The sequence below is a fragment of the Doryrhamphus excisus genome, linkage group LG9, assembly GCF_037039965.1.
Source record: "Doryrhamphus excisus strain RoL-2023G ecotype Guam linkage group LG9, RoL_Dexc_Guam_v1.1, whole genome shotgun sequence".
In the NCBI taxonomy this organism is placed as follows: Eukaryota; Metazoa; Chordata; class Actinopteri; order Syngnathiformes; family Syngnathidae; genus Doryrhamphus; species Doryrhamphus excisus.
The window spans coordinates 17,412,754-17,438,912 of NC_136365.1; the positions used below are offsets into that span (position 1 = coordinate 17,412,754).

Here is a 26,159-nt window from a genome sequence, read left to right on the forward strand (position 1 = left end):
CCTACAGCCGTAGCTGTTCATGGCAATGTTTCTAGACCTGACACTGATTAGAGACTCTGACGGTTATTTGCTTCTTCACCTCCACTGACTACATTTTGGCCTTAATTGAAATTAAAAAATGACTGCACGGCGGACGAGTGGCCACACAGCTCGGAGACCCGAGTTCGATTCCACCCTCGGCCGTCTCTGTGTGGAGTGCATGTTCTCCCCGTGCATGCGTGGGTTTTCTCCGGGTACTCCGGTTTCCTCCCACATTCCAAAAACATGCTAGGTTAATTGGCGACTCCAAATTGTCCATAGGTATGAATGTGAGTGTGAATGGTTGTTTGTCTATATGTGCCCTGTGATTGGCTGGCCACCAGTCCAGGGTGTACCCCGCCTCTTGCCCGAAGACAGCTGGGATAGGCTCCAGCACCCCTTGCGACCCTTTTGCGGATAAGCGGTAGAAAATGAATGTTTCATCAGTCCCTCTTGCAGCCGAGTGGTTAGCGCACAGGCCTCACAGTTAGGAGACCCGAGTTTGATTCCACCCTTGGCCATCTCTGTGTGGAGTTTGCATGTTCTCCCCGTGCATATGTGGGTTTTCTCCGGGCACTCCGGTTTCCTCCCACATTCCAAAAACATGCTAGGTTAATTGGCGACTCCAAATTGCAAGCAGACCCAGTCATGGGATAGGCTCCAGCATGCCGACAACCCTAGTGAGGATAAGCGGTATAGAAAATGATGGATGGATGTAATAAAAACCATGCTAATCGCTTGGCGGAATTGGTCCATTTTGGCGGAAATTGTACTAAAAATGTATTGAGGAGTATTTCTAGAGCCAGCATTTATGGTAAAACGTTTTCCCATGTCGCCGTTCTACCAGAATAGAGTCAACCGAGTGTTAGTCAATGAAATTTTAATACTTGAAAGTCACTTATCCCGCCATGTTGTGTGAATCGCATAGTCTGATGTGTGAAATGTTCTATTTGTTGCACCTTAACTTTTGGTGTTAATCATCATGGCTCACAACAACACAGTTGGAATCCTCCCACCTTGGCGGAGGCCTTCAGAGTCCTTTTCTAGTGGCTGACAATCCACCTCCAATCTTGCACAGAAGTGACATGTTGTACAACCTCTGTTGCCGGTGAATTCATTGTTGCTGACACATCCGTGCGAACCCTCCTCTCCTCCCCTAAGCAAGTGAAAGCGCATCAAAGCAGCTCCAATGACTCTAACTCATACTCATACGACGCCGCCGCAGAAGAATCTGCAAAGAAAACAGCGTCGGCGCACAATCCCGAGACGCTCGCACACCACCGTGAGTGAAACACCTGTTTCGACTTAAGAGAGTCAGCGCCCGGTAGTAGCGAGATTAGCGAAACATGCCCATAAAGGGAGAAGAAAGGTGGCTGGGCCTTCACTCTGATAACAATACAAAAAAAACCCTACCATGACTCAATCCTGCGTTGATTTCAAAAGAAGTGGCGGGAGCACTGTGGAATTCATCGCCGGTCAATGCCAGAGAACAAGCAGGGACTATTTTTAGCTAACAAATCATGTCTTAAAAAACGGACTTGTGTAAATATGTCAAATGGAGTCATCCAAGTGTTAATTTTGGCATTTACTTTAAACCACTTCCAAGCCTTTTCTTGATTAGATTCTTCAATAATGTTGCTTTACTCTACTCAGTTTGGTTCTGGGATGGTTTTTCCCTTAAAGGTTCCATATTGTCATATTATGTGCCAGAGGTCCCACAATAGTGTATTGAAAGTGCTTTTAGTTGACCCCTGACTGGAAATGGGTGGTTTTATGTGTCTGTAGCTTTAATGCTAATGAGCTGTGTTTGTCCACGCCCTCCTCTCAACAGAGAGTGTGTCTATGAGAAGAGCTAATGTGTACTTTTTACATACAGGCTTTCTAAATATTGTTTTTACCATGACCTAACGTCACTACATATGATTTTTCCATCAATATTTTTGGACTAAGAGGCCATAGTCAACCACAAAACAGCAATCATTTAATTAATTACCGTATTTTCCGGACTATAAGTCACACTTTTTTTCATAGGTTGGCTGTTCCTGCAACTTATACTCCAGAGCGACTTATAAATGAAAAAACTGTTTATGTTACATAAACACTGGACACCTTTTCTGTTCATGTTTATTTTTTTGTTTAGCTGAATAACCATTGTGTTAGCATATCTTACACCTATTCACCCTGTTCTATATTCTTTTATTATTGTTAGAACTTGCCTTCCAAGAGGACGTAATGTCTGTTTTGGGCAAGTAGTTTGTAAAATAAATTTCTGTGCGACTTATGTATGTTCAACCAAAAATTTAGCATTTTTGGCCTTGTGCGACTTATACTCCGGAGTGACTTATAGTCCAGAAAATACGGTAATTATAAAACTGCAATAACACGAGGGAGCGATGTTCCAACGATGTTATAGATACCATAAATCACATCTGACAACATAACATTAAGGACTGGGAGAGATGTTAGCAACACTAGCTAGCTAGCTATGTGAGTTCCAGTGCAACAACATGCTAGGTTAGCCTATTTACGATCAAATTCTCACATCTGGAGCTGACTGACAGGTAATTGGTAGGGTTTATTATGTGTATTATGTGTAGAGACACCTCTATTTGTTTTGTTTTGCTTTGTTTTTCCTACAAAGTGAAGCGGCAGGTTTATCTGGTGGAGGGCAGGTACCAGGGGGTCCATGAGGTTTTTCCTTCATGGTGTCATGAAAAGACGCAGCTTCTAAAGCAACCATGTGAGTTTCCCACATTTGGTGCTCATAAATAGGCTCAAAGGACACATATTACTGTTCAATTTGAGACCGCTACAGGGTACACTATTGTAATTCTTGACTGTGATAGTTACAATAGCGGTTTTACTCTACGTCAACCATATGCTATCAGCTAAGCTAGAAGTACAGTAACTAGTCCCATTTAGCGGAAACAATTTCAGCTCACTCAGCAGACAAAACGTGTCATTTAGATCTTTTTAATTGTGTCAAAAGAGCACCTAACACCACCGGAATCAGGCGGCAAATCCCTGAGACGCGCTCACACTTGGGCATCTGTCAGTGGAAGCCAGAGAAAGCTCTCTCCTTAAGGGGGAACCTGCGGAGACTTGATCTGAGGGGTAATTAGCATTGTAAGCTCGGCAAAGTGGGGGGGAAATGCTTAGCACCGTGTCACCTCCGCGGGCTGGATTTTTGTCAGGGCTCCGCCTGCAGGCACGGCCCGTTGCTCTCCGTGTGCTTGGAAAAAAAAAAAAAAAAAGACCGCTTCTGGCAAAGTCGTTGTCAACTTGTCAGTGGCGTTAGCACATTGTTTTCTGGTGACTTGTGATGACATTGTCAGATGGTTACGCTGGCTGGTGGCAAACTTCTTGTCAGGAAGTCAGAGAGGATTTTAACACCTCCGTGATAGAGTCGGCGACCCGCAAATCGGCGAGCTGCTGATCCAGGAACTCTGCCCTACAACTGGCATTACATAAACACAACACACACACACACACACATGTTGCCACGCGACTGCGGTCTCTCTGTGTAATAGCCGGGTGCCTCTTGGGGCCTTTGTGCTGAGCGCTCCTCATGCTCTTATCTGTGTTTATGTGCAGGCCAGATCCTCACGATGAACTCTGTGTGTGTGTGTGTGTGTGTGTGTGTGTGTGTTTGAGTGCATGCTCAGGATGTGATGAGGCTGTGCCTAGCACCAAATCACCGGTTGGCTCCTTGTACTTTAGATCCTGAAGATATGTTTTGGAAATGTGTCCATCAGAAAGCACACACACAGAATAGACGAAAATGGTGCCCAATAGCCCCCCCCCCCCCCCCCCCCCCCCCACCCGTCCTACCCCTAATAAATATTTCACTGTCAAATTCTGTATCTCCAATTTTTATTATTTCAGTTTTATATTTGTGTTTAATAAAAACCTGAAATATATAACTGAAATAAAAATTGGAGATACAGAATTTGACAGTATTATTATTATTATTGCAGTTTTATATTTGTGTTTAATAAAAACCTGAAATATAAAACTGAAATAAAAAATGGAGATACAGAATTTGACAGTGCCTATTTGCCTGTTGACAGATGAGTTTTTTTTACTTTTTATTTTTATTTTGAATATAATGTATCTGACAATAATGATAAATAAAATCACATAAAATAATAAATAAATAAAAAAAATATTAGAAATATTAAAAAATAATAACAATATTTTTTATTATTTCAGTTTTATTAAACACAAATAGAAAACTGACATAATAAAAATTGGAGCTACAGAATTTGACAGTGATTTTTACGTATTTTATTTTATTTATTATTTTTTATTTATTCATTATTTTATGTGATTTTATTTATCATTATAGTCAGTATGATACACTATATTCAAAATAAAAATAAAAAGTAAAAAAAAAATCATCTCCCAATGTTAAGAAAAGTGGAAAATCCAAAAAAATGAAAATATCACAGTTTTGAAATGTTTTTCTGCATGATTCAAAATGTGATTTGTGTAACTGTAAAAATGATCAAAATTGACCAAAAATATGCTTTTTATTCTATTTACTTATAGTCATTTTATTTGCATTATATTAGTAGTAGTATTATTATGATTAATGATTAATGGGTCGCAATTACATAATAAGGCATGTATGTTTCCTTGCCAAATAACCATAAATATAAATACAAAAGTATGTAGATGATATATAAAATATGAAAAAAACATCACATCCAATCTGTACACAATGGTGGAAGCCGCTGGCAGACTGAGAAGGGATGTTACATTTTTGGTGATCCGGCATCATATCCTGCATGTGTGTGTCTGTGGCGCTCAGCCCACAGACGGCAGCGTGCCAGTGACAGCTCGCCTTGCCCGGTGGTCTGCGCATTTAGCCATTTAATAAGACAGTCATTAAGAAGACCCAGAAAAGCGCATTGCTCTGAGCTAGTCCGGACATTTCTCCCCACATTTTTTTATTTTTTGTCCTTTTTTTTTTTTAGCTGCTGGCAGCATCCACTAACTGCATGTGTGGACTCAGGTACCCATTTATTCATTTATTACCACTATTAGCCCGTGTTTCTTCCCCTTCTCCCCCAACTCTACCTCTGTGAAATAACACTAATAAACAATCAGGGTAGCGCCACGCTGAGATGCCCGTAATGGGCTCCTAATTAGCCACTCCAAACACAGAGAGCGGCTGCTTCACGCCTGCTTTTTTTCTGCACTCATCTGCACAAAGCTGGATGAATTGATTCCATTTGCACGCCACTTAATGCACTGATTGTTTATTGGCATGGCTGCAGATGAAAAACCAAACAAAACAAATAAAAAGAAAGAAACTGTCTTTAACCTTTAAGCTAGGAATGCTGATATTATCAATGTTTTTGATGCCTTGTGGACATTTTGGATGCATTATGTTTCAAGGGCATTTCATGCTAGACCTGCTATGAACATTCATTCAACTGCTCATTTTTATTTACAATCACTCAATTTCTCTGACTATGCATTATTTTGAGAGATTCTTTGATTACTTGCAAGAGGCAAGATTGCATTGATTACATTGCATGTGTGTTTCAATGATTGTGTGCATGCTATTGTGCCCACTTCTTCCAGTCGCAACAAAGTAAAGGAAGTGTGCCGTGTTTGTCTCACACTATAGCCGGATGTTCCGTCAGCTGGGATAGGCTTCATCGTTCTTGCATCCATACTACACAACAGCACTCGTGGATCTTAAAATACACAGAAAGGACAGTGGGCAGGTGTCTGATCCCAGAGGGGTCATTCTCACTATTTAACACAAGCGCCTGTTGAACTTCTGCTGGTGACACCACAGCAACGAGGGACACCAAACGTAGTATAAATGTGTGTGAGGTCCTCGTATATACGTGTGTGTGTGTGTGTGTGTCATGCTTTTCCACCTGGCTCACTTCCTCGGCTCTCTGCCTTTTTACGAGCAAGAGCTTCTCCAGCCTCTCACCTTGGGACACGCTGGAGTGCCTAAATGTTTCCACTTGCGGGGCGGGGGGAAGTGACACATATTCGCTCACACCACGGGACGCCTACCCGCTAGAATTTAACTGTGGCTCAAACGAGGAGGAGCAATGAATCAGCGATGCAGCATACGCATGGGCGGGCGAGTTTGTTGCATAGACTGTGGGATGTCACTTTGTTGGTGTATAGTACTTCAGAAATGGAGCTTGGATGTGAATTAGAGTAGTCAGTGTACAGTACAGTATTTGTGATTCAACACACAGCCATATGATCATGTCATCGAGTGCTGCTACCGGCAGGTGGGAACTACGGTTACATCCAGGAAGAAATCGTGCCACATGGTAGCATGATAACAAGCCCAATCACACCTCCAAGATAGTCCCACCAAGAACAGAATGCGACTCCCGAATCCAAACCCGCATTGTTAATTTCCTCTACACTCCCGAACAATTCCGTGCGACAATCAATACAGTGCCAGAACCCCTTTCTCCAGTGGATCGATGTCACCCTCCGTCATCATTAGTGTCGTTGACCTTGAAGTAAAATTCAATTTCCACCATCCTAAAAAGAGCCACCTTAGAATCCCTTCCTGGCAGGACAGGATATTATATGCTGAGAGACAAAAGCAAGGAATTCTGTTTGAGGAGGGTAATTATATCCGGGTGCTCTTTGAAAGGAACGTGGCGAGGTAAATAAAAGTTCCTGGATGGTTCCCGGTTTTCAATTAGGTTGTCTGTGAGGGACTCTCGCGGGACACTCCGTACCTGTTCACCGGAATTCTCTCAGGGCCCGGACATTCTGCTAGAAAGAGAATGTGCAGCGAGTGAACCACCAGAGTTCTCATTACTCTGTTCAGTGCGAGAAAGAGAGAGAGAGGGGGGGGGGTACACCTATCCCTCCCCCATTAATACAACTGGAAAATTCTTTTTAGCACGATCATAAGCGGAGGGACACCATGAGGTGGACTGTCAGATTCAAAGGGAATGTCAGAGTGGGGGTGTGGTAGTGTTTGGGGTGGGGTGGGGGGGGGTGCATGGGAAGCGATGCAATCAGCTCGGCGGATAAAGCTGTAGGATTGGCGACTATACTTTGAAGTCAGACATGGGGGGGGGGGTTTGAGTAAGATGGTGGCGTACATACATATACACTGACTGTGGTGGGGGTGGGGGGTGTCCCCCAGAGGAGCCCACCCGCCCCAGGAGATCCTAAGCATGCATGTTAAGCATATCAATTCATGTCAACTCCCGCTTTAGATTACATGTATTTGCTATACATTTTCACATCAAATATTCACCATCTTTAAATTTGACCAGGTGGGGATGGGGGGAGGCTAAAATATACATATTAGCATGTAACGCACACCATAAATGGAGCCCTCTAATTGCTTAAGTGTCTCCAGAGGAGTCATTTTGCTGCTTATTGTGTCTTAATAGTGTCTGATAACAACAAGGGGCAAAGATAGTACAGTATGGAGTATCTCACCTGATGAGAGACTAAGTACTACATTATTCAGGACAATGGACTCTGATGTCTTTGTCTGCGCTTCCTGTTGCCTTAGCCAGATACTGTATGATGCACGGTCCAAACATCCGACCTACACTTGGACTGTTTCAGTACTAACGTGAACATGAATAAATACGACAACTGTAGTCAGATAGATGATAACAGCTTTTGTGTTTTCTCGCCGCATTCCTGCACGGTTTTTGGCAGAGAGGACACAGAATCCAGCTCAAACAGGATTCCTCAGATCTGATCCAAGGCCGCGAAATGCTGCCTGATATTGTCCCGAAATCTTAGTTCTTTGTTTGGAGATTCTGAATTCATATGCAAGAGCAGCAGGGTTGAACTCAACCCGTGAAGGACATCAAAATGGTTGTGTTTGGAATTTGCGAGACACATTATATGCAAGAATATACAAATATATTCCTTGGATTTTTTTTTTTTTTTACATACCTATGTAAAAAAAAAAATTAAATAAATCCAAGGAATATATTGTTCATTTGTTCATATTGTTCATTAATATAAATGTATGAAGCCGCTCTTCCCTCAAATTAATGTTGTGTAAAGAACATATTATGCTTCTTCTACTGCACAGTTTGTGCAACATAAGACAAATACTGCAACATGCAACATATGTTACAAAAAACATATTTAAAAAATAATGACTACGATAACATAACAATATTCTCCAGGTTGGTCTTAATACAGTGCAAAGTAAGAACCCCAGTACTGTAGTTTGGAAGTGGCACATACTGTATCTATATGGCACAAACATCCATACACGGTTGTGTTCGAAACTTGCGAGACACATTATATGCCAGAATATACAAATATATTCCTTGGATTTTATTATTTTTATATATAATGTACCAATATTGTCCATCAATATCAATGTATGAAGCATTTCTTCCCTCAAATTTATGTTGTGTAAAGAACATGTTATGCTTCTTGTACTGCACAGTTTGTTCAACATGAGACAAATACTGCAACATGCAACGTACGTTATAAAAAATGTAAAAATAATGACTACAATAACTTTGTAACAATATTCTCCGGCTATCAAGAAGTAACACAGGTTGGTCTTAATACAGTGCAGAGTAAGAACCCCAGTACTGTAGTTTGGAAGTGGCCCATACTGTATCTATATGGCACAAACATCCATACATGGTTGTGTTCGAAACTTGCAAGACACATTATATGCAAGAATATACAAATATCCATCAATATCAATGTAGGAAGCCGCTCTTCCCGCAACTTAATGTTGTGTAAAGAACATATTATACTTCTTGTACTGCAAGAGTTTGTGCAACATAAGACAAATACTGCAACATGCAACGTATGTTACAAAAAACAGCCATATTTAAAAATGACTATGATAACATTGTAACAATATTCTCCAGGTTGGTCTTAATACAGTGCAAAGTAAGAACCCCAGTATTGTAGTTTGGAAATGGCACATACTGTATCTAGTATATGGCACAAACATCCATACACGGTTGTGTTCGGAACTTGCGAGACACATTATATGCAAGAATATACAAATATATTCCTTGGATTTTAATTTGTCACTATGAAGAATTTTTTTTTATATATACTGTACCAATATTGTCCATCAATATCAATGTAGGAAGCCGCTGTTCCCTCAAATTAATATTGTGTAAAGAACATATTATGCTTCTTCTACTGGAGAGTTTGTGCAACATAAGACAAATACTCCAACATGCGTTATAAAATTTTTTAAAAACAATGACTACAATAACGTAACAATATTCTCCAGGTTGGTCTTAATACAGTGCAGAGTAAGAACCCCAGTATTGTAGTTTGGAAGTGGCACATACTGTATCGATATGGCACAAACATCCATATACTAACAACGTGCAAAGCATGTCATTTTTTATGTGGAAGATATATACAGTAACTTTATTTTTTTTTGCTTTTGTTAACATTATGAGTCCATTTTCAGAATTCCCCCTTATTTCTCAGCGAGGTCGCAGGAGCTCTTTTCTCCCGTCTTAATCCAAATTAGGATTGTTCAGGCTTTGGCCTTCTGGTTTTGAACCTTGCTAAATCTATGCTCCAATTCCTCCAAATCCAATATAAGGGGAATTATTCCCCTAAATTCCTGCATACTATGTAACCTGCTCATAACCTCGCTGCTCCAGCTTGAATTCATTTGGGGCTCAGATTCGGGATCGCAAGGCGAGGCCGCGAGGATTTGGCGTGTGGCGGCACTTTTGTGTAAGGAGCTGAGTGGCGGCTTTGCGAGCTGTGAGAAAAAAAAAAAGTGACCAGGAAGAGCCTCCGCCGCCTCACATTGCCGTGCCGACGCATCTGCAGTGGAGCGACGGCGGTTCCTCGATCAAAGAAGTTGACAATGACAATTTAATAGCAGCTGGGTAATGATGTGCTGCTTATCTCTAATCTGGAACCATCTTGTCTGAGGCTTACATGCACTGTAAGTCAGCGACTGACAATCGTGAGCACACAGGAGGATGTGTGGGAAGAATCACCTTGATTCATTGCGCCGGGACTCTTTTTGATGTGCTGATGGACCAGCCGAGCGGCCAGCAAAGCTTACAACGCCTTCCAGCCAAAACTGGAGCCTGACCTTCCCGCCCAAATCATAACCATATGAACGTAAGAATTTCCACCTTTAGAGAATGCTCCCTCTCTCTCTCTCATCCATCTCCCGGGGTGAGGCATTAAGCAGTGATAACAGAAAACAGGTTGTGAGGGGAAGGGGAGGTGATGGAGGACCAGAGTGACTAGAGAAGGTGTCCTAATAGGGATGACCTAAAATGGAAATGTAGCCTGGCGAAGAGGCAGCGCATATGACACGTTTAACTACAGGAGAAAACATACATTTTTAAATGACACATTTAGCCTGGATTTATACTGCAGGCCCGATTCTGACCTCCAGTTTTCTGGACTACCTTATTTTTGTGACAAGCGCTTCACGCTTGTTATGTTTGGGTGGGTTCAAACCGAGTCCTTACCTTTATGCCAGTGGTTTGGTTTACTTTACTTTACTATTACTTTACTTTTACTTTACTTTTACTTTACTTTTACTTTACTTTTACTTTACTTTTACTTTACTTTTACTTTACTTTTACTTTACTTTTACTTTACTTTTACTTTACTTTTACTTTACTTTTACTTTACTTTTACTTTACTTTTACTTTACTTTTACTTTACTTTTACTTTACTTTTACTTTACTTTTACTTTACTTTTACTTTACTTTTACTTTACTTTTACTTTACTTTTACTTTACTTTTACTTTACTTTTACTTTACTTTTACTTTACTTTTACTTTACTTTTACTTTACTTTTATATGTTTTTGTATGAAAACATCACTTTTCTCTAAATAAGTAATAACAGTATGTATTATGTATGTATGTGCTGATATCATCTCGATATTGGTATCAGCCGATATTGAAGGCTGCAATATCGAATTGGATCGGGACACCCCTACTGATAATAATAACATAATAATCACAATAATAATCAGCATAATAACACTACAGGTTATTGCTGGGGGCTAAAACTGAACTCTGACCCCTGACATTACTTCCTGTCCGCACATCCGGAAGACATTTGGTGTCTTAATTGGCTTATTTTATCTAATGATGTGTACTATATTGGGTAAAAGTAGTGTAGAGCTGACTATAGAGACTATTTAGAAGGTCCTAAGCTGGTTTTCTATGTCATAAGTGCAAAAATATTCCATTTATAAATATGGAATCCTACTAGTCACGGCTGGTTTTGCATGTTTGCCAAAAAAATCCAGTTTTCAGCAGAATATAGCGCCTTCTATTTCCTGTTATTATTATGATCATGCGGCGCGCATTTACACATCGAGTTCAACTGAGGATAACACGGGGGTAAGCGTCTCTCCGCTGCCCTTCACTTTTGGCGCCTCTTCTCGCTCTACATCCCTGCAGCCCCTCATCCTCGTCATCCCGCATGTCATTTCCACACCGACCCACCGCCAAGACGCACCAGATAGCCCCGACTCTGCATCTCCACGCAGGCCGCAGTCTGTCGCTGCTCACTCACAGATGGGATTGTCATCAACGTTCCCTCTCACTCCGTCTCCCACACTGTCTATTATGTCTTCCTCATCTTCATCCCTCAACTTGAGAGGGAGACGAGTGGAGCCAACATGTGGGCTCGAGCCCAGCCTGCTTTTTTTTTTTTTCCCTTTCCTGAGCGACATTCCCAGTAATGTTCTGTCCTTGTAGAACATTGGGCTGCCTCCGCTTTTTATGAGATGCGGTTTTCCTGACTCCACACAGCTTCCAGGAGACCCAGATGGAACCGCTAACAACTCCCAGCACCGCACACACACAAACAGTCTTAACCCTAATTGCACACACACCCGGAGGAATGCTTATTCAAACTATCCGCAGAATCACTCTCCTCTACCCTCGAACGCCATCCAACACGGGATATGTTTCACTGCCGCATGCCTCCACACGAGGGTGTCTGAGGGCACACTCATGCTAGGCCAATTGGACCGTGCCTGAACCCACTTCAAACCTAACGCACCCCATGTTTATCTCACCTCTCATACAGAAACTCAAAATGATCCTAAAGTTAAAACCCATGGAACGACATTTAATTTAATTTATGCAATTAAAAACCGTGGCCATCTTTCACAATAGAAATAATCACAACACCTCAAAAGAATCTTCAAAGTCAGGGAAATAGCATAATATTTTCACGCAACATCCCGTGGAATGTTTATTCATACTTCCCCCCCACAATCAAGCTCCACACAAGAGTGCCAACATACCATTCAAGTTATGAGTACAAATGTGTTTTTCATGTAGTAGCAACATGTACTGTACATACTTCGATACTTTGCATGACTTGAACCATTCAAAGAGGCCAAATTCATATACATATGCATCAGGAAACAGATCCAAACCAGATATGATCCAAGCTATTTCCCATAAGTCCACACTGCAAGTTGATATAATAGCTTATAAAGTACAACATATCAGTTCATGTCCTCTGAAAGAGTGTTTGTGTTCCAATATCCATGCAGAGCCTGTGTGAGTGTGACTGTAAACAGCAGGGACACAAAAGCCAATCATTTATTTTAATGGTTATTGACTCCCGCTGTAATTCCTCTCCTTCTCAAATCAAACTTGATAAGAAGGCGAGTCGTTAATGATATCGATCAATTTCTTCACTTTGAAGCAGCCTATTACAAAAGTGTACGCAGATTTAGTCACACTCTGTTGACTTTTTTGTCATGCTGCAGTGAAGCACATCTGGCTTTTTTTTTTGTTTTTTTTAATTCCTTCACTAAATTAGAAGCTAAAAGACCTCAGTGGCACGTTGGCACTATTAGTTAGCGGCAAAGAATAAGAGTTCATTGCAGCGCTGGTGGTAATAACCATTATGTTTTGTTGTCAGTGTGACACCTTCTGCCTCGTGTGTGTACTATTCACTGTGAGTGGGTGCCACTTTACGATAACAGTCAAATAAATTGGTTAGTAAACAATAAACGCGTGATTGTAGTAGTATGGCGATACATGTTGATCTTTGCATTAGATCAGGGGTCTCGAACACGCGGCATTTGGCCCGCAGGACACTAGTTTGAGGCCCCCGTCTTGATATGAAAGTTTAATGTTAGTGCGGCCCGCGCAAGTTTGATACGGATGCTATATGGTATCATGTACCCAGAAAAAATTATTACGTTTGATTAATGTTCATGTTAAAGGTTAAATAACTGTTAATAGTTAACCTCCCTATCCGTGTGGAAGTGGTAAGTTTTTTGGCTATTTAAGTTTAAAGAAAATAACTTGAAGGCTACCGTTTAGGTCGCTAGCTCTCTAATTTGCGAGTTGCGAGAGCAATATGTTGTAAATAAAAAGAGTATAAATGTGACTATAGTCGTGTTTTGTCATGTCTACAGGGCTCTAATAATGCTTTGTTCATTTTAATCTGAAAAAAATAATTTGTCTACCCACCAACTATATATGGTTTCTTAAGTTTTTATTATTTGCCGTTTTATTATTATTATTATTATATTTATTTATTACTTCTTTATTCTTAATTTGTTTATTTATTTTTCATCTTATTTTGTGCAGAAAAATAAAAATGAAGATATTTGAGAACAGCGGAATGTTTTATCAGAGCTTTTCTTGTAGAAAATTGGAACCAAAGCAAAGTTTATTCATTTTTCTGTTTTTAATAAATGCGTTTTTTTGGGTTTTTTTTTTGGAAAACCTGATGTGGCCCAGTCTCGCCCAGACCCTAGCTCCAGTCCCCCCCCCCCCCCCCCCCCAAGTAAATTGAGTTTGAGACCCCTGCATTAGATGGTGCCACTGTACCTAATATTGTGGCTGGGTGGTACCTTTAAGTGTGTGTTCTTAAGCAGACTGCAAGTGTTTTTATTCACAGAAGCCGTTTCCGTGCACACATAGAACCCCCCCAACCACCCCCCACCCCACCCAAAACTGGCCATGCTGTTCCACTTATACTCTTGGAATACTGCGCCATACTTGCATACAGATAAGCATGTGAACACAACACACACACACAGCCAGGAAACCACATGTTCACTCTCTCCTCACTAATTCATTCAGGAACACTTTGGGTTTCAGCACCAGAACCTTCAGCGCAATTATAGAGGAAGAAAGAAGGTTGCTGGCATGACATTTTTCCTCTATTTTTCTTTCTTTTTTTCATGCTTTCTCAAGCAGGGGAGGGCAGGACTTTTTTTGTCCGTGATGGAACCAGAGTGGCCCTTGATTGTCGCCTAAAATAAGTAAACGGCTGGCAATACACAATTTCTACACGAAAGCAACCACTTTCCAAAATGTCGGAAAATTGCTTTCGCTATCCACTGACCTGTAGTATGTAGCCCCTGACGTAGTCTCGCAGGGTCCAGCCGAGGCCGTGCAGGATGTGCAGCACCTCCTCCTGCTTGAGCACGGAGAAGAGGCGGTCCAGCAGGATCTTGAGTCGCACCGGCACCGCCTGGGTGCCGTACAGCATCAGGCTGCTGATATCGAACACCACGTTGGACTGCACGATCTCCACCTGGGTTGGGTGGTACAGGTGCTGGGTGCTGAGCTTGTCCAGAGCTGCACAAAAACAGATACATTTTATTCAATGATACCACAATCATGTACTGCGATGATATATATGGTATATAACTGGTATATGACCTGATGAAAATCAAATGGTAATGGTTTTATTTCATTTGAACATGCATCAGATTACAATTGCGTGCGTCCCATAATCAGATCACAGTTCCGCATGTCCAAAAGGAGTAGGAAGAAGCAAAGCTTATTAAATCCTACCCCTCCATCTGGTACTTTTACAATCAGTAACTGTTACATTTGTTCACTTCCTGCTTTCCTAATATAGTTTAAGGCTTTTTTTTTTCATTTTTAGTTTTTAAATTGTTTGTCCCATACTGAAGTACGAGGTGATATGAGCATCCAATGACATAATGTGTACCATAGTAAGTGTCAATATAGTGATATATATAGCACATCATGACTGGTTCAAGACTCTTCATCCTTGTAATAATAAGCAGTAATAATAATTTTATAATTTTTATTATAATTGTATAATCAGTAACTATTACATTTGTTCACTTCCTGCTTTCCTAAGATAATTTAAGTTTTTCTTTTAATTAATTGTTATTTTTATTTTTTATATTATTTTTTTAATTTTATTTTTTATATTTATATTTATTATTTTATATATTTTTTGTCAATATAGTGATATATATAGCACATCATGACTGGTTCAAGACTCTTCATCCTTGTAATAATAAGCAGTAATAATAATTTTATAATTTTAATTATAATTTTATAATCAGTAACTATTACATTTGTTCACTTCCTGCTTTCCTAATATATTTTAAGTTTTACTTTTAATTAATTATTTTTATTTATTTATTTATATTATTTTTTATTTTATTTTTTAGATTTATATTTATTATTTTATATATTTTTTGTCAGTATAGTGATATATATACTATATATAGCACATCATGACTGGTTCAAGACTCTTCATCCTTGTATTTCGTTTTAGTTTGTTTTACTTGTTTTTTTTTGTTTTATTGTTTTGTATTGTATTGTATTGTAAAATTGACCCACAACCCATTTTCCACATCTTTTTCCACTACTTTCGAACTTTGCTGCATTTCCAAACAGAGTGAAAAATGCACTCAAAACCTTGATATGTTGGCTCATTGCTCAAGCTCTCAGGTGACATAACGAAAGGATTAATGATGCATTCAGCACAATCTAGGAAATTGGAAACCTTCAACCAACTAGGAAAAATTAAAAAAAAAGAACATAGCTGATTTGTTCCGCTTTTTGCGTTATTTCAATAGTTGGATTACATGTAAAATGTCTCTTATCGTTTATTTGCATTAGGGTGGACAACATACGTAAACCCAATCCACTGTCCACGGAACACCTCGTCCACTCTCCTGTCTCGCACCGCTCGGCCATCACCCTCTCTCTTCTGTCCCATACCCGTCAGGGTGACACCCGGTTGGGTATGTCTCTCATCCCGCCACACGGCCCCCTTCCTTCCTGCCGCTGCCCTCGGGCTTTTGGCTGACAAACGCAGCGTCGGCAAGGCAGACACGAAGGCAATAAAAAAAAATGAAGAAGTGCTTGTCAGAGTGGCTGCCAATCCTGACATAAAATGAAAAGTCAGGAGATGGACGCCTGACACTTCACAGGGAGAAATATTCACCAGAGTCCTGTGTTGATTCACCCAAGGGCCCGGGGTACGCTCTGCTGAGCCAAACAGGTGTTTTCTTTTATCCTTCCTTTTTTTTTTCCATCCCTCCTTATTCTCTTTGTACTTTCTGGACTCTTATTTTTATTACACCTGTGTGAAGAACTCCTAAGGTGTGGTCTCTGGCTTCCCACAGTGTCCTGCAGTCATCTTTGCTGGATTTAGTGCTATGGAGGGGAGGACTCTATAACGCACAACAGCCCTCAAATCGTATAATTTGTACAAAAGTGGAATAAATTAAAACAGATCATTTTGGCGGGAAGCACAAAGAAATAGGTGCATATTCTGGAAGATCTAGAATGTTTCTGTGCAGGTTATTGTGTGTAGCTGCTCTATAGGAGTCCACCACTCAATACAGACGGTTGAAAAATGAGCATAATAGGTCCCCTTTAAGAATTTGTATGCTTTTGTGAGCCATACAAATGAAAGAAATATGTCTAAAAAGTCTTTATTTAAGTCTTTATTAAGTATTTATGTGTATTATATGCAGTGGTTAACTTCTTTTTACAGTTGTATGACAGTAAACAATGCTAAAATGTTAATTAAAAGACGCCTGTACAGATAATACAAGTTTCTGATTCTAGATTGGTAATGGTTTAATTTCATTTGAACATGCATCAGATTACAATTGAATGCATCACGTAATCAGTTCACAGTTCCACATGTCCAAAAGGAGTAGGAAGAGGCAAAGCTTATTGAATTCTACCCCTGCATCTGGTACCTTTACAATTAGTAACTGTTACATTTGCTCACTTCCTGCCTTTCTGATTTATTTTTTATTTTTTATTTTTTATTTTTTATTTTTTATTTTTTATTTTTTATTTTTTATTTTTTATTTTTTATTTTTTATTTTTTATTTTTTATTTTTTATTTTTTATTTTTTATTTTTTATTTTTTATTTAAGCCTGTAAAGTCACAAATTGGTACCATGCTGCACATATTAGAAATTTACATTGTTTGCTGAGATTTTTTTTGTGTGATGACAACAATTTGTGACAAATCAGACAGAAGTCGGTTTGTCATTTTTGCAAGATAATGAAAAACGCAACCCAAAAATAGGTATTAAATCCCCATGTAATGAGAGCAAACACAAAACAAGAACAAAAGTACCCCAAAAACAGTACTTTGACAATGAAATTTGGTATCTTCACAATTAAAACAAAAAGTTCCTTACCGTGAGCTACCCAGCCGTGTTTGCAGTGGTCGCATGTGCGCAGGTGAATCTTGCCCGGCTGGAAGCACTCACATGTGCAGTTGACCAGTGTGCAGCGAATGGCCTGCAAGAACACAAAAACAGTTTTTTTTTTAGACATATACTCTATTCAGGGATTTATAAAGACAAAATATGTTCGTGCTTCCAAGTCAAAGTCTTGCAGAGCAGCAAATCCTCCAATGAGAAGGTTCACGTCCTGAATAGAAGATTTAAATCGAAACAAATGTATATTACAAATCATGTGCGTAAAAGTCTCAAAGCCAAAAACAACAAAATGTTTTGACGGAGGCGCACTTGTGCTGAAAGCTCTCAGCCATGAAGGGTTCGGTGTACAGCACAAGTTTGAGCATTCGCCCCTGTTGGTGCGCTAACAGCTCGTCAAGGTCATGCTACAAGTTGTGGAGTGGCCAAAAAACAAACAAAAAAAGAGTGTTTCGGAGCGGAGAAAACGTTTGATGATACACACGCAAATGAAAACATCTGTATCATCACAAGCAGCTGCAGGCTGTAAATTTGCCTCCCAACAGGACGATGGAGTGAAACGAGGAGTAAAGCGAGGGAAGACAAATGACAAACATTTGTCTTAATAAGCCGCTATCACCCTTTTGTTTATACTGTTTTCTGCGTGTGTACCATAAAGTACACACAATGTGCAACTGTGGCAAAAATATTATAATTATAACACAAGTACACTGGAATTTTTGTTTTTAATTCTAATATGTACACCGTATGGTAGATGCAAAGACAAGTACAACATGACACATGTTTGGATGACAATTTTCGAGACGAACAAACCTTCAGTTTAAATATACTCTGCTTCTTCCGACTCCTTTTCCAACATGATGAATTATAAACATGTGTACTAAACCAATGAACCATTAGCATGGTAGCCTTTCATCGGTCGAAGAACCATGTTTGTAACCACTTCACTTCAACCTCATTTATCACGACACTATAACGAAGAAGAACCATGTATGTAATGTTACCATTGAATCAGAAAGATCAGTCAGATACTGATAAGTCATTACTTTTTATGAATATCATATTTATTGATTGGGTTGGAAACTTAGTGAAGAAAAAGTTTTTCTAGGATTTCCAAGTATTTAATGAAAACTCTAAAAAGTATGAAATAGGAATCAAACATTTTTCGAAATAATAAATAATAATAACGGGATAAAAAGTATAATAATTTATTTCCAAGTGTGTTCATACCTTTACTGTTTTATTGCCTTTTGGTTATTTAAAAATTATATTCAATATTCTGATATTTTGGAAAATATTTTTGCTGTTTTTATTTATTTTTGACAGCTAAAAAAATACAATAAGTATTTTATTCTATTTATATTATATTTATTATTATATATTAATATATATATAATATTTATATATATTATATATTGTGTATTATATTTATTATATATATATTGTATTTATTTTATAAGTATTTTATGTGCAATACATGAAAAATACATTAAAGAATCCAATAATTTCCAATTCCAATTATCCAGTTTTTAAATATTATTATTATTATTATTATTATACATTTCTCATTTTGGGGGTTAAATGTTTTTTGGTTGGTTCCTTTCACTTTTAATTTCTTTATGGAATTGCATGTTGGTTGACCAGGTTGGTCCACAAGTTGCCCACCCCTACGTAGATTATGCTAGAAGTTACTAAGAAATGGTAGAAATCACCAGGAACATGTAAAAAAACCCCACATTATTAAGTTACTTCTTCATACAACTTTCCTTTTTCTACATTCTTGTTATCCAAATATCAATAGATTCTGAATATTTTTTCTGAATCCTGATATGAAGAAGACTTCTCATGCAGGCTTATCACAAACTTTATGACTTTACAGTCTCTCGTCTCAGTGGTGTGACAATCCTACGACTTGAAGGGTGGCAGGTCAGAGTCCATGTCTGCACAATCTGGATTTCACAATGTCCGAAACGGTCAACGAGCGTTCTCAGATAGACGAGTATCGACCTTTAAATCACACACGTGTAATTCTTCACATCACTGTTTAGCCTTTTGCTTTATGTCATCCTTAAATATCATGAATTATTCTCCAGTTTGCATTATAAAAACACGCGGCTCAGTCATAATCGACTAAAGCACCATGAAATCCACCTGCTGCCATCAGGTGGGAAACCAGATTACTGGAGAGAAGGTGTAAAGTGAACAGCAGCTAATCCCAGATTAAACAGGAAATTACATGACTTCCAACCGTGTGGCCTCTGTGTTGACACACAGTCAGACAGCAGATTATTTGACCAAGCTTCCAAGTAGGATTACGCCTTACTTGATGCTTGGAAGTGAGTTTGGCATGTTGAGAGTGTTGGGAGGACACGATCTTTGACAAATGAGATGCACAATTGTCAATAAAATATTAGAACTTGCCATTCAGTCTGCGTACATTTTTCTGTTGATGATAGATTGTCTTATACCGTTATGATGGCTAGCTCTTTAATGGATTTAAATGGCCGTTCTGCTCCTCAAAAATCATTCCATTCTAGATTTGCCAAGAATCTTTTTGTCAGAACCCCTGTCATTGACGTTCCAAGATTTTCCCTACATTTTGCAAACCATTCCTGAATGAATTGCCTTACGGAGTGATTGCTTGTGCTTCAGTCGTTAAAAGGCCGCTCTCTGTTCTCTTAAATTCATTCATTCATTTTCTCTTGCTTATCCTCATAAGGGTCACGGGATACACACTGGACTGGCGGCCAGCCAATCACAGGGCACATATAGACAAACAACCATTCACACTCACATTCATACCTATGGACAATTTGGAGTCGCCAATTAACCTAGCATGTTTTTAGAATGTGGGAGGAAACCGGAGTACCCGGAGAAAACCCACGCATGCACAGGGAAAACAAGCAAACTCCACACAGAGATGCCTAAGGGTGGAATCGAACTTGAGTCACCTAGCTGTGTGGCCTGCACACTAACCACTCACCACCGTGCAGCCCTCTAAAATTCAGCAATTAAATATTGGTTCTGTCAACCTTTTCATGAATTCCTATCGTCAGGAATTGTGTGAACCAATCAATAGGTTTCCCAAAATAGTTCCCAAATAGTTCCCAATAGTTCAGTAGACAAACCTTAAAGCCTTGCCTATTTGAGCGGGGATTGATCTTGCAAGATTTTGTACAAACTTCGCAGGTTATTCCAGATTATCATGATTGACGACTCAAATAGTTCTGTTTTGCGGAAATGTGAGTTTACTAGCTACGTCATGATTCCTTACGGTTTGAATCTGTTCTTGAGATCTGAAGTTGCCAAAATAATACTTTCACTTCAATGGAAAAAACTTTATTAGTAAATCAACTTGAGACATCACTGCAATAACATCTCGGAGTGCAGTCCCCCCCCCCCCCACCAAAAAAAAGCATGCACTCTGCTATCCGCACTTAGCAGATTGATGCCTCTTGCTAATTAGCTGCATGTGCGGTAGCCTAACAGCAGCAGCAGCAGCGTACAAACAAATGGAAATATCAAGCGCACCTCCGCTGTTTACGAGCGGGCGTGTTGACAGCTGACAAGATAGTTAAGGGGCGTCTAATACGGCAATTAGAGCGTGGCACTATCTGCGGGGCTGCCGCTGTGACAAGGCGCCCCTCTAATCACGGACTTATTACGCCGAGCAAGCAGCACCTCTCATATCTGGGCCATTAAGCAGACTGCAGCATTAAGGAGCATTAAAGCCGCAAGAGGCACTAAGGGCAGACACAATATAAGAGGGGGAGAAGAAGGATGTGCTCTTGTTTTCTTTCCACATTTATTCCTGCATCCTTCCACTGCGAGCCAGGAAGAGATGTTAAAGGCTTCACAAGTAAGGAAAGAACACAAATTGATTACAAGTTTTTTAATAAGGAAGCGAGCGTGCACGTCTCCAACAAAGCCATCAGAAACATCTGTGTTTGCTTTAACAGACGTAACAAGAGAGACAAAAAGAGTAAACACAGCTCCTCACGCTTTCCGATGGGTCTGCTCTGCACTTGGCTTGCCTTCTAAACCCGGCCCGGCCTTGGGTTCAGGGACAAGCACCGGGCCCGCATCCCACCACTCCCTCTCGCACATATTTGTCACAGCAGGCTAAGGGGAAGAAGGAGGGGAGGTTGTGTTATCTGAAGCCAGGCCTGAAACCGTCACCGTGTTAGCATCTACCGAGGGTTTCCTCTCTGGCTTGCTATGGGGAGACCGACTGGATAGGATTTGTGCAGTTTTTAGGACTTTTCCAGGTCTTAAAAGTATGGGATTGGTTTATCGTATTTTAGTATTCACTTGAGTTGGGTACGCAATTTGTGGCATTTTCTTTGTCGAGGATCCAGCAATGTCTGACTCCTATATTTGGGTACAAGTCACATGGGTTGGGTTGTGTTCGCATTTTTCAGTATTTCCATAACTGTTAAGAACTCTTGTTCGGTTTGGTATGTTTGGTATTCTTCCTCTTTGTGTCCTAAAATAGCCAACCAGCACCATTTTCATTCATTCATTCATTTTCTACTGCTTATCCTCACGAGGGTTGGGGGGGGGATGCTGGCGCCTCTTTGGGCGAGAGGCGGGATAGACCCTGGACTGGTGGCCAGCCAATCACAGGGCACATATAGACACACAACCATTCACACTCACAGTCTGCGTACATTTTTCTGTCGATGATAGATTGTCTTATACCGTTATGATGGCTAGCTCTTTAATGGATTTAAATGGCCGTTCTGCTCCTCAAAAATCATTCCATTCTAGATTTGCCAAGAATCTTTTTGTCAGAACCCCTGTCATTGACGTTCCAAGATTTTCCCTACATTTTGCAAGCCATTCCAGAATGAATTGCCTTACGGAGTGATTGCTTGTGCTTCAGTCGTTAAAAGGCCGTTCTCTGTTCTCTTAAATTCAGTCATTCATTCATTCATTTTCTCCCGCTTATCCTCATGAGGGTCACGGGATAAACCCTGGACTGGTGGCCAGCCAATCACAGGGCACATATAGACAAACAACCATTCACACTCACATTCATACCTATGGACAATTTGGAGTCGCCAATTAACCTAGCATGTTTTTGGAATGTGGGAGGAAACCGGAGTACCTGGAGAACATGCAAACTCCACACAGAGATGGTCGAGGGTGGAATTGAACCCTAGTCCCCTAGCTGTGAGGTGTGCGCACTAACCACGTTTTGTTTGCCATATTGTCAGTGGGCTCGTCGCCATATTGTCAGTGGGTTTGTTTATTGGCATTTCCATTGTAACGTATCTTTAAATATCTGCCAGTTTGCTGTAGTACAGATTGGTTTGCTGCACAGTTTTCCCAAAATAGTTCCCAATGCGACATAGGACACTCCTTGTGTTATTTAATTGGGGTTATTATATTTTCATAATTTTCAAGGAACGAATACTGATATAGCTGACTCAGCTCTTACAACTGGTTTGGTTTGGTATCGATCGTTCTGGGTTTCCATTGGGTTTTCCATTGGGACAGATCCCAAAGTATCCAACCCATACCGAATGAGTCGGCCTGAGCTAAACATGTTGCTACATATTGATCGTGTTAACGGATACCGTCAGCAGGCATACTTGTTGTCCCTTGCCATTTTATGTGATTTGTTTCAGTGGAAAGACTAGCGGAAATATTCACATGTACTGTAAGTAGTTGGGTCCTGGGCTCAGTCAGCCGTCACGCAGCTGCCTATTACCCATCTGGGCCAACAACTTGACTCAGTACGCATCATTCTCAGGCCCTTATCTGACTCAAGTGTGTGTCTCATTGCGGGCTTGTGTTTAGCTGGAGGCTAGATGTTTCATGGCTGTTTTGCTTGGCCAGCAGCCTCACTGTCCCGGCCCACTTGTAAACACTTACGACCGGCGACTGCCTTCATTGGACTCACCGTGACGAGTTTGGGTGGAAGTGCCGTAGGACAGCGTAGCATTAGGACAAGATGGTTCCAGGCTGGACTCTTGGCTCGCGATCGCATTGTAAACAGGCTCCCTGGGCCGAGAACCAACGGCGACACATGCAAACCGAGCGCGGGCAGGATATTATAGACGTCAGCAAACACAATGAAAGCACACAAGCGATGGTGATCTTTGACTAATAGCATCCTGTTCAGCTGCGTTACTTTGCTGTCATTTTTAATGTCGTATCTGCGCGTCAGTAGGCTTTTCTTCCCGCTTTCTCTCAGCACAATGCAACGCCACGCAGCTGCCTGCTATTGTTCCTTCCACTTTAATCCAATCCTTTACCCATCCATGTTCAACACGTCGCCACAGACCGCATCCCTTGTCGGGGAGTTAAGCAAAAGCCGGGAATGTAAATGAAAACCCCGTGTGCGTGCATGTGTGCGCCTCGTGTTTGCCGATGTTAGATACTACGTCTCTGCGCTCAGGGTCGTCGTACAACAACCGGGAGCATCTTGTCCTCTCTTTCCCGGCCGCAAGATATTATCTCATCTGTGAGTTTAGCTGCTGAAAACGCTGCCAATTTCCTGACACAAATGTGCAGCCAACGTGTGTGTCGGTGGGAGGGGGAAATAGAGAGAGGTGCGGCGGCGGCGGCGGCTTTGCGTGTCATAAAGAAAAGAGCCCTGGCTTGGATTGAGACATCAGGACCGCACAGTGTCCATATTGGAACCAGGTGACAAATAACACAGTGCATAAAGACAGGCTTTGTAGTCCAGTGAAGCCACAACACACAAGGCACAGTACGCTAAACCGAATGATTGTTTGTTAGCAGATTTGCTCCAAAACTACTTAGCTGACTGTCATAAAATTTTGAGAGTTGATGCAGCACAAGCCCGGGAAGAAACCATCACATTTTGGTGTGGTTTGTAACGAAGGTGTTGAATTTCTGGAAGAAATTTGTCTCATAAGTCAAGCAAAAGTCTGGAAGTCATATCATTATCATGCGTAGAATTAAGTCTTGCGATAATTCTTTAGATGTTTTGTTTTTTCATCTGCTTTTTTGTGATACTATACATGGCATAGATCTAAAAAAAAGTTGGATAATCAGAGCTAGATTAGAAATGAATCCAACTGGAACACAAGACAGGATCTGGCTGTTCAGTAAGACAGTTTGTTTATCAATTGATGCTAGCTTATGTAGCATGTCGCTAAGGATCGTCCAAACTTTGTCGTATCACGTTTACTGTGGATAAGTAGTTCCAGACCCAACTGTAAAAAGCGAATTTCAATATTAATAAATGGAATATTTTCGTAGTTAGAGCAGTTTTTAACCACAATTAGAGCCCTGTAGATACAAAATAACATCCCTATAGTCACCATTGCACTCCTATTATTCTTGGTTTATACCACCGGTATACGTTTTAAGCATAGTATACTCGCGCCTTAACGATAAAACTTACCACTTCCACACAGAATGGAGGATAACTTTTTTTCACTCAATTATGCTGCACATACCAGGAGGTCATTAACAGTCTCATTCATCTTTTCATCTTTCAAACAACATTAAACTCATAACACAGCAACTTTGCACTCAAATGGTGTACCTGAGAAATATAGAAACATGTATCAATATTATACAAAGTTTTCCCATAATGCATGTTGTTTGATAAAACCATTTCATTGGAAATGCATAGAAAGCATAGAAAATGGTGGATGCCGCCACAATGCTGCTTCTGTCCATCCATGAGAGTCAGAGGACCATGTAGCCCAAAGCACAGAGGGAAGCTGACGTCATTGCAGCACACCAATGAATGTGTTGCTCAGGCGCCATGCCTTATGGGAAAACGTTTTAAAAATGTTTAAAGTCATATTGGAACATGTTTGTATATCTGTATATACACATATGGGAGTTAAGTTGCTGTGTGATGAATTTGGTTCGTAAGGTTTTTAGCATGAAAATTACCAAATAGAGCTTGCAACACGATTTCCTGTCTTCAAAAGTTGCATTATTTTGCTTCATTGTATGTTTACTTAAATATATGTATTGTATGTATTTAATATATATAGGTAAATATATGTATTATACTTTAAATATCAATACACATCAATGCATTATGTGATATATTACTGGAGGAAGACACACACAAAAAAGACTTGTGTATGTATATTCAATCCCCACAGTGCAAAAAAAAATGTGGGCCCTGTCGTGCCTGTCAGTTCTGCTTTGGAGCCCAGAGGCTGGCAGTCTTGGAGGCAGAGGTCCCTGTCCTCTGTGCAGCTGTGCATCTGGGTTCTGACACGGGCCACGACGGCCAGAGCTATGCTAATGGGAACCAAATGGGCCGTGAGTCCCAGGTGGATTAGCTGAGATGCATGTGTTTTTCATGTAGACATGTGCAGATTCAGTCCCTTCTTTCTTGCTTGCTTCCTTCACTTTAAAGGCCCATACATGGAAGCAACTTTTCTAATGTATACAGTCATAACTAACCATCCATGTGAAACATGGGCATCATGTAAAGTATTACATAATATTTGCTGTCATGTGAAAAGAATGACTTGTTGTGGTGCTGAATGAATGCATGATAGTGACTGTAAATTCAGGCTGAGCAGGAAAGTTGGATAAAAGTAGCGCCTTTATCAAGCTCAGCAAAACATAGTGGAAGAATGCATGTCAAGTAAGAATAAGTTCAATACGCATTTTTCAGCCTTCAAATTGAAACAAACTGTCAATGATTTTAGCGAGTATCAATGCTGCTTTCTAGAAACTAGAAA

The 26,159-nt window shown here is 40.3% G+C and overlaps 1 protein-coding gene and 1 long non-coding RNA gene across 5 annotated transcripts in view; one reads left to right on the top strand and one right to left on the bottom strand.

Annotated features, from left to right (window-relative positions):
• bnc2 (basonuclin zinc finger protein 2) overlaps window positions 1-26,159 on the bottom strand; it is a 179,614-nt gene that overhangs the window by 29,094 nt on the left and 124,361 nt on the right. For all 4 annotated transcript variants that reach the window (XM_058066792.2, XM_078793523.1, XM_058066802.2 and 1 more), the window contains 2 exons: window positions 17,446-17,548; window positions 14,355-14,590 (listed from right to left, as the gene is read on the bottom strand). In XM_058066792.2, the coding sequence (XP_057922775.2) occupies window positions 14,355-14,590; window positions 17,446-17,548 (339 nt within the window). The remainder of the gene's footprint in view (window positions 1-14,354; window positions 14,591-17,445; window positions 17,549-26,159) is intronic.
• The window catches only part of LOC144899824 (uncharacterized), a 57,949-nt gene that overhangs the window by 27,909 nt on the left and 3,881 nt on the right, over window positions 1-26,159 (top strand). The gene's annotated exons all lie outside the window — the stretch shown is intronic.